Below are 9,415 nucleotides of genomic sequence, written 5' to 3'. Positions count from 1 at the left end.
CTGGAGGGCAAAATCCCGAATTCTCAATCCTATTCAATGTTAACTAAAAAACTTAAATGTCAATGTCGCTAGAAGTACGTAGTAGCTTGTTGAAATACGATCCAATATCTTGGACAACAAAATAAGAAACTAAAAGTTAATGCTCAAGTGCGGGGTTATTTCAGGTCTCAGTCATCCTTCTGGGTTTGTCCACCAACCCCCACGGTGCCACCATCTTCATCCTGGTAGCAGAGTTGAGAATAATCGTTGGGTAAGAATGACGCAATCCTGAAGGGATAAAACGGCAAAGCGGTTAAGCCAGAGGAAATGGAAGGACACCCAGATTTCACAGTTTATCTCTCACTATAAAGGGACCAAACGAACTGGAATGGTCATCGCGAGACAGAATCTATTTTATTTCAATTTTTTAATAGCGAGTATTTTCCTTGCATTTGGGGAGATTCTTTTTTTTTTTTTCAAGTTTAAATGCATTTTATTTTTAGACAACCTACATGACATGTTTTTCTTAAAAACAATGCCTCTGCTCCATATAGGTCAAAATCAAGGTCAAAATAAATGAATTCAAGGTAACATCAGTCCCATTTGTCCTACTCCTGGTGTGTGGATGAAAAGCAGCAGCCAGTAATGATGACAGGTGGTAGATCCAAATTGCCAAATTTGTTAACATTTTTCCATTTCTAAACCATCCTTAAAGAAAATCATATATGGGGTCACACCGTCCTCACGGTAGTCCAGCAGAGCAACCATGCCATCTGGATTCATGTTTTCACCAATAAAGAACTGGTAGTTTTTGAAATTAGCGAGGATGTGCTTGATTTGTTCTGCAGCCCCTGTCATAAAAGGCTTTACTCTTTCTGGTCTCTGCTCTTCAAGTTTCCCTTTGATTGATTTCATGTAATCTTTGATGTACTTCTTGTAGGCCTCTTTTGTGAAGCTGGTTTCCTGCAAATGATGGTTCATGACAATATCAACACCAGTGATTACAGTGCTTTCTGTTCCTTCGCCATCGGGGCCTTCAGCGGAGGCGTTTCCACCAATAAGTGAGTCATCGATGTTACCCTCTGTCCTACTGACCATCTTCCCCTCTACCTCCAAACACAGCCCGTCTGCGACCTCGCGGATCTTGTAAATATCGGAGAACATCTCATCATGACTGATGAGGTCCCGATAGATGATCATGATGGCGGCTAGAAGAAGACGACAGCGGCGCTGGCTGAGCAGGAGCCCGGAGCTCTAGCGAGCGTGGTGCAGCCAGAACAGCGATCTAAGGGAGGGGGGAGCGGGCGGAAAAGCGGGGAGATTCTTAAGAAAAACTATGAGCTATGACACATCAGTTCCTACAGAGAGTTAGAAATACTCATAAAAGAAACTCGAGTCTACAACTGGGTTTCACAGGCTCTGGCAGTGTGTACACGGAGAACTGATGAGCACACTCGTACTTCGTTCTTAAGACTGAAGCACATTATTAGATAACCCACTTTGATGCAAAGTAACAACAGACTTCTCCGAGAAGCAAACCGACATCCATAGACACAGGTGCACGCTCACAAAGCTTCCGGGAATCAGGCAGAAACGTGTCTCAGCAGCTTTATTCTCGTTCTTCTCCATTTCCCCCCGAGGGTGGGAGTGGGAAGACAGCACAGAGGGCATCTCGCGCTTGCTGGTCCTGAAGTAGGACATGAATCTGCAGACCGCTCTCACCTCGCAGGGAACCCACCTGAGGTCCCGCGGAGCAGTGCCGGCCGGAGAGCTCACCAACCGCTGTGCAGGTTGTCACTGGGACACCGGGGAGATTGGTGGCTCTTCAGGACACAGTGGTTTAGAGGCTAGGAATCCACCAAAGGACATGACCACTCATACAGGCGGGCTGTTTGGTCCAATATTTTATTAAAAAGCCTACAAATTTCTGCAAAGGGTGAACTTTAATACTAATTTTTAGAGGTATGTTAGAATATTAGTACCTGGTTATGTTTAGAGACTTATTTTTGAGGCAGAAAACTGGCTGTCTCCCCCACTAGGGACATGAAAGTTTAGTTACCGTTTCTATAAAGGAAGTTTCCCCCAAAGCAAACTTGTGGTGAATAGTGAACACGAACAGACATTTGCTTATTGGACATCGAATATCACAACAGGCGTTTTGTCTGCTGCACTCGTGAGGAACAGGTATTTACTCACCAGCACTTTTCCGTAACTCGAGTCCTTTCTGAGGCAAAACTGTTCAGATTGTAACCCACGTACAAATTGTTTTCTCTTGACATTGCAACAATTTTCCCAAGCTAAAATTATGGTTATGGCTATTTGTTAAATATGCTATTTCTTATTTTTAAAGGGAATAAATCATTTTTTTAAGAAATGTACTTTTCAAAAATAGTCATTTCTTTAAAATTAGTTTTCCTTGAGAGAATTGCAAGTAAAAGATAATAGTTCCAGAATGGAAAGTTAACCCTGCTGCTTCTGAAACCCCATTTCCATGAGAATAAAGGCATTACTTTAAGGCATAAATTCACAAAGACGAGCTTTAGAAAAAAGACCACAAATAGAGAATTTCGAAGCCGAGGGGAGAGGGCTGCGTGATTGCGGATTTATCCCACCTGTGAAAGTGCAAGGGCGTGGGGGGCGGCTGTAACCGTAACAAAGGAAAGTTGAAACTGGACGGAGAAAAGGTAAAGTTAAAGAACTGCGCCTGGATGTGAGGAAAAGCAGGAGAGAAGCAAACACGAGAGGACAGAGCCAAGGGGTTGGATGTCCAAACGGAAAAGTCGGAGAATGAAGGAAGGAAGGAAGGCGTGAGGGCGGAGAGAGCAGTCACCGAAACGATGCAAGACGGGGATCGCAGGGATGGCGGCAGACGGCCCGCTTACCAGAATGCAGAGCGTTTCCAGGCTGACAGGCCCGCTGTGTGCCCGATAAAATTCGTGAAAACAGACTTAACCAAGTCATGTCCTCAGAGACTTGTTGTCCCCAACAGAGCACAGAATCCTGTCCACCACTGATGATAAACAGGGGGGGTCACACTTCAAGAGCCGTGTGGGTCATAGCTCCGGAAATTAGGAAAGCTGAAATGCCAGGAAGCAACAGAGGAGAGTTTAAAAAGTCTGAAGGAGTTTGGATGATTTCATTTAAAAAGATAAAGTTAATCAAATACCCGCTCCGATCGCTCGTAGAGCGAGACTGTGGAGGGAGGATGGATGTGCACTCAGTGCGGGAGAAGGAAGCGAGCGAAGAAGCAGGTCCCTAGTCCCAGGGAAGGTTCTTCGAAAGCTGTGCGGCCCGTGGAACGCAGACAGCGGTGAAGAGCACGTGTCCTGCCCCTGCAGGGCCGCCCCCCCCCTTCCCGACTCAGACGCACAGGGTTGTGACCTGGGGGTGAGGGGATGGGAGGGCAGGTGGGCGGGCAGATGAGGGTTGGCTCCTGGTTCCTTTAAGGTGCAGCACTGACTGATGAGGTCAAACGTTGAAACATCAGGAGGTTTCGAACGAAGCAGAGTTGGTGACACAGACCTGTACACGGGAGAATTGGCTGCAAGGCCGGGAACTCCGGGGTCTGCCGTTCTGTCCCCAGGGCAGCTGGGTCGATGGCTTGAGACCCACTAGGAGAGGAGTCTGTGGGTTTCATTAGGTTGCCCCTCTCCGTCCCTCACACGGCCCAGCGCCCGGCACAAGGAGCCACGTTCTTTGGCCTCCGCAGCTGGGATGTTTGCGGGCCTTCCCACTCATCACTGATAGTAGTTTCCGATTTGCTTCCCCTTTTGGTCTGTTTCATGGGCTGCAAACGAGAGAAAGGAACAGAGAGATGCAGAGTCCAGCCTAACTTGCATCTGAAGTTTCATAGTGGTTTTCTCTCGCCGTTCATGATAACGCAAAGTCCCTATCAAAGCGTAGTTACGACAGGCCCCTCTCTGCTTCTCATTTGCCACAGGCGGAAAAGCAATTTGGATCGTCTAATACAAATGCACGGGTTATGAGTTTGGTACAAGAGGGTGTTCTGTTATTGAATGGCACGTCTTGGCCCCGGAAAACGGACTTGGTGACCTCGGCTGTCACTGCTCGGAAGCCACAGCTGTCGGATTCCGCCCCTTCGACTTTTGACGTCACACGGGCTTTCGGAGAAGGGCGCCGCCGACAAGTAGGTGGGGACCCCGGGTGTTTTTGTGTCCTTCCGCATCTGTCAGTGGAGAACATACAGCTCGCTCAGTGTCTGCCTTACTTGTGTGAACAGCTGGGGCCCCTGGTCCTCAAGGTGGCATTCACTTAGCCGTTGCCATGACAACAATCTCTCAAGTACAGCCAAGTTGAGCGAGAAGGGTATGAACCGTTTGTTTTCATCCTGCAACTGAATTTAGTGCGACATGGTGTGTTAGCCGAGATAAAATGCAGGTACGGTTCGTAACATGAGGCTTCTGGCTGAATAATTGCTCACAAATTATAAATAATATTAGGCAGCTAGTTTGAGCATGATTTTATTACAAATGACAAATATGTAAATATGTTTTGGCTGTGTCTTGACACTGTGTGATTGGCAGCAGACACCTAAGGCTTGCTGAAATGCACACAGAGGTTGTCTGTGGCTCTGGAATTAAGGAGTGAGGCCGTGGTCCCCAGATCACTTGGTGCTTTGGTAGCCGTTGTCATCGCTTGCTTTTTGGTGGGTTGTCACTGCCGTGGTAGACAGATGCCTCCTGCCCTATGGCACGGACTGAGCAACTGGTTTCTGTGCCCGGAAACCGGCCCGCCTCGTCTCTGTCCAGGCCTGTGTGTGGTGTCAAAACGGCATCGGGGGCGTGGGCGTGGGCACCGGGGTGGCTGTGGTCACTCGCGGCCACTGCAGGCTCAGGGAGGGGCTGTTCTGCTGGAAGGTCTGCGCACTGGACGCCTGCTCCACCCTCAGAGTCACGCGGTCCCTGATGCCCGCCCTTAGACGTCTCTCCTCACGTCCCCGACTTCCTCCAGCCACTGTAGTGGCCTGTCACCAGGCAGTGTGGCCCTCGGGGGCTCTTGTCTTAGGCCCCAGCTGTGCACCCACTTGGGGCGAGGGCTTCCAGGTGACCTACCTCCTCTGGCTGTGGGGGCTTGCCGTGGCTTCGGCCTGGGACCACCCCCAACCCTCCTCCAGGTGTCTGTCCCCGCCCCAGGGGTTTTCTGGACAGGATTTTCAGCATCTTTTAACAGCTTTGCAGGAGACGTGGAAGTAGCACAGGAAAACCACTGGCAGATGAAATTTGTTCACGATGGGCCCTTAAAAGCTCTTCTGATTATTCATAATTAGAAGCCAGAGACTGAAAAGTGAACCAACATTTTCTGTAGTGTTTCCAGGTGGGATTCCATTCATAAACTTATTTAAAATTAATAACCTCATAACGTGGACTGTCACACACTTGAATGAGCTCCGGACTCCTCCTGGGAGTGGGACTCGCCCGCCCTGCACCCCAGACTCACACAGACGAGGAGCCCTCTGCCAGCTGAACGACCTTCTGATTGTCTGCCAAACCCCAGAGTGTCTACCACACTTGAACCCTTTGTGCGAGGTGGCTTCCTTTTTAGATGAGCTGAGGGCAGGTTCATCCAGTGTTTGACTTGGCAATCAAACATGAAACACCAGCCAGGCTACGCCATTCCCGGGAAGAGACTGGCGGCAGGCCCTGCACCTGAGAACGGGCCTGGGCGGGTTCCGAGGTCGGCTGGCAGCAGCCGTGCTGCCTGTCATCCTTCATTCTGAGACGGTTGTGCAAATGACATTGAGAAAATGACAAGTATTATGTACACACGCACGGATTAAAATTTTAAATACCCCAACTAGCTCACCATATGTAAAATGTTCAGTATCTCATGGTCGTATTTCACAGAGCTCTAGGCTCAAACCACGACCTTCCTGCCATCAAAGATTTCTCCAGGACACCAGCCCTGAGCCTCCATGACGCTCCCTGTAGCGTCTCTCACCTGCTGCCGAAGGCAATGCCGCTCAAGCAGAGAGGGGTCGTCCGGGGATGTTGGGAAGACTTCCCAGCAGACGCTGCGTAGAACCTGGCCTCACAGAAGACGGGGCCTTGGCGAACAGAGAGTACATGGAAGGGCATCCGGGAGGCTGGAACAGCATGTGCCAAGTGCATGGGTGAGTGAGTGGTGTGGACACACAGCTCAAGGTGTGCGGGGGTCAGGTTCGTCCTGGAGACTACAGGTGAGAAGACCTCAGGGGCTGTTTTTAGTCCTTAGCGTTTAGTGCGTGGATAACAAATACTTGCCGAGTGAGTGATTGGGACAACAGAAGCTTCTGCCCCTGTCCTGCCTCAATGCCCTCCGAGGGAAGCACGCAGGCACAGAAACAATGACGGGGAAGGCGTGTGCGTGCTCCGTGTGCCCGGGGGGAGGGGCAGGCACATAGAGAAATCTGTGTGTGTGTTGTTGGGGGGGGTTAATAAAAAATTTAAGAGGACATTTAGGAACAAGATCATAATAAGGTGGATAATTTTTAAAATCAAAACGAGAAGAACAAATCTGTAAGAACTGGGAGTAGACCCTACACACGTGGCCATTTCCCAGTGCACGGCACCTCCGTACGTTGCCTGAAAGCCCCGGGCACAGGTACGAAGGGAGGAACGGCGGGTCTCACGGGAGAGGTCTGGACAGGATGCTGCTGTAGCAGAACAAGGCAAAGCAGTGCGGCAGTCGGTGGGCGAATTATTAGACTCTCTACTCAGCAGCAGTGAGTCTGCTTGGGTCCCTCGGCTCCTCCCCTCTGCAGACCCAGTCGGTTCAGCTTCGGGGCCTTCATTCCTTTGCTCCCATCCCCCCCACCCCCCGACCAATATGCATGAACCCACGAACTTCTTTCTATGTCTCAATCACGACACAATTCTCTGCCCGGCTTCCGGGCCCCAAGCCTCCTCCCTCCGTCTAACTAGAGGCACCCCCTGTGCTCACCTGCACCCTTACCCTTTCGTCAACAGGTCACTCCACCTTCCTCTGACACGGCAGCCTGGTCCCCATCAGTGCCCTGGACCCGAAAGCTCTGCATTATTGCAGGTTCCTCGCTTCTGTTCACCGGACCGATCGGCTACCACAGTGTGTCCACCCTCGCTCTGACGGTCTCCCTCACCGGTCACCCCATTCCCTCAACAGTTCTTACTGGGGCACTGGCCCGCCCTCTCCGGCAGCCCTCTTATCCTGTTCTCTTCCCAACCACGCTGGGAGGTTCCCAGAAGTCCTCAGGGTGCCCAAACCAGCTCCACTTCCACTCAGAGTCTTTCTAACACAAAGTGTGGGAGGCCCACATTTTTTGTAATGCTTGTGACAGGGCTCACAATTAACGAACACTGGCTGCAATGCAGGCGCATATCAAGACTGGCCCGAGGTCACGCTTTTCAAGATGCAAGACCAGGGATCCTAACCCTGCTTCCTGGGCCCCTGGGCCAAACACAGACAGCGATCTCTGAACTTGACTATTCTGTTCTTCTACGCTTCTATGTCTGTGCGTGAGTGTGAACCCTAGAACTGAACGAAGAGTCCCTCATTCCATTCACACAGAATTTTGCATTCCTGGATTAAGATTCAGCATCCCCTGCCAGGCGTTACCTGCAAAGGAAGTAATTTAGGTGTGTTCTTTATGCATTTAAAAAGCACAGAGTAACATTCTGCAGGTGTTGAAAGGCCCGTGTGTGACCTGCGCAGATGGCCCACCTTGAACATGAGGTAACAGCCTTAAAGTGCGTGTTTCCTTTCTCTGAGACGTGACATGGAGATGGTGATGAGACCCACCTCCCACGGTGGCTGTGTGGATTCAACAAGCGAATATGTGGAAATTCGAAAGAGCACTTGACCCTCGGTGGAGACGCAGCAACTCTGTCCATAGTTCATGATCTCGGAAATCAGCGTGACCACCATCTGTGGCTCCCAGGTGACGGTGGGGAAAACGGGACGAGAGATGCTCCCTGCCTCTGCCGTCACGTCCAGACGGGGTCTGCAACTCAGTGTCACACGGGTAGTAGCTGTCCCTGCACCTATTTCCACAGCCACTGGATACGCACCACTGTGCGTCTAGTGTTAGGATTTGGAGACGAGAGATTCAGCCGGGGCTCTGGGGCTCACGCTCCAGCCGGACGACGGGCAGGCCCAACAGCCACGGCGCCCGGGCAAAGGATCGCAGCCACCACGCTGCCCCTGTTGTGGCCCCGTGCCTCGCAGCTGGCCGCGTTGCTCTCGATGGCTGTGGCCTTGCACCTATCTTTCTAGTTCATAGGGGGACTGGTGGGAGCGAAGACAACCTCCCACGAATTCTGCCTCAGCAGAGGGTTTAGAACGAAGGCCCTTAAGGAAAACTGATCTTTCCCTAGAACACACATCAGAAGTTTGACTCAGAAAAGCCCCTAAGAACTAGGAACCCTGTTAATAATGACTGTGCTCTGAGTTCGGGACGCAGGCTGCTGGTGCAGAAGAGGCACTCGGGATGGAGCAGGGGACCCGATGACAGGGACATGTGCACTCACCTCTGCAGGGTCACGGGTCTCTTAGGCCCAGGGGAGGCCCCACACGGGCCTCTGCGTGTGGGGGGAGCAAGGGCTGCGTGTTCCTCACTGGTGTCAGCTCAGCGTCCGCTGCAGACAGGACGTGGCAAGTGTAATGAGTAGTGATATAATGAAACAAAATGCTATGTAGCACATTTAACATTATGTAATTAATATAATTATGTACAGCGCTCTGTAATGAACATTCGCTCCGTGAATCTGCGTCACGAATTACCTGGACTAATGTGTGTAGTCCCTGTCAGTATTACTGCATTACTGTACTCCCTGCTCACTGACAGGGGAAATTATTTCGGTGGGTTTTTTTAAATAAACCTGTAAATGTTGGAGCTGGCTCCCGCTCTTCCAAGTGATCCCACAGCTCTGTTCCGACAGCTGCTCTGACCTGTCCCGGGTGCGAGGTGACCCGCACAGAGACGTCCCAGCACAGGAAGGGGGTGCGTGTCCCAGGCCTGGAGGACACAGGTCGGGGGGGCCTTGCTGCCCAGGCGACGGCTGGCCGGAGCCCTGAGGACACGGGACTGGACCTCCCAGAAAGGAGGGCGGCGAGGCCCAGATGGCTGGTCCCTGGAGGAAGGCAGGCAGCCACAGTTCTGGAAGTGTGTTGTTCTAGGGACTGCTGCCTACATGCGTGTGTGCGTGTGTACACCCACGACCGAGCACCCCGGTGAGACAGGCGGCCGAATGGGCAGACCAGAGCCGCTGCCTTACCCTGGAGGCTGCACATCCGTGTTTCAGCTCAGCAGAGCGCCTGCAAGGGCCGGGACGTGCAGGGAAGGGCCGCGGTCTGCGTGGTAGGATAGGGTCCATTCCGCCTGTGAAGGGCGGTTGCCACAGACGACTGGAAGCTTCTGCAGGGTCAGGTGGGGTTCTCAGCAATGTTTACTTCCCCAAACTGA

The 9,415-nt window shown here is 51.6% G+C and overlaps 1 protein-coding gene across 1 annotated transcript; it reads right to left on the bottom strand.

The window, feature by feature from the left end:
* Positions 1-622: 622 nt before the first annotated feature.
* LOC128627701 (translationally-controlled tumor protein) lies at positions 623-1,288 on the bottom strand. Its single transcript, XM_053667010.1, has one exon. The coding sequence runs from the start codon at positions 1,177-1,179 to the stop codon at positions 661-663; it is 519 nt and encodes a 172-aa protein (XP_053522985.1). The 5' UTR covers positions 1,180-1,288; the 3' UTR covers positions 623-660.
* Positions 1,289-9,415: the final 8,127 nt, after the last annotated feature.

The sequence above is a fragment of the Artibeus jamaicensis genome, unplaced genomic scaffold (genome assembly GCF_021234435.1).
Source record: "Artibeus jamaicensis isolate MK-2021 breed Jamaican fruit bat unplaced genomic scaffold, CSHL_Jam_final contig_465, whole genome shotgun sequence".
Lineage (NCBI taxonomy): Eukaryota > Metazoa > Chordata > Mammalia > Chiroptera > Phyllostomidae > Artibeus > Artibeus jamaicensis.
This window is presented reverse-complemented; position numbering and strand designations above follow the sequence as displayed.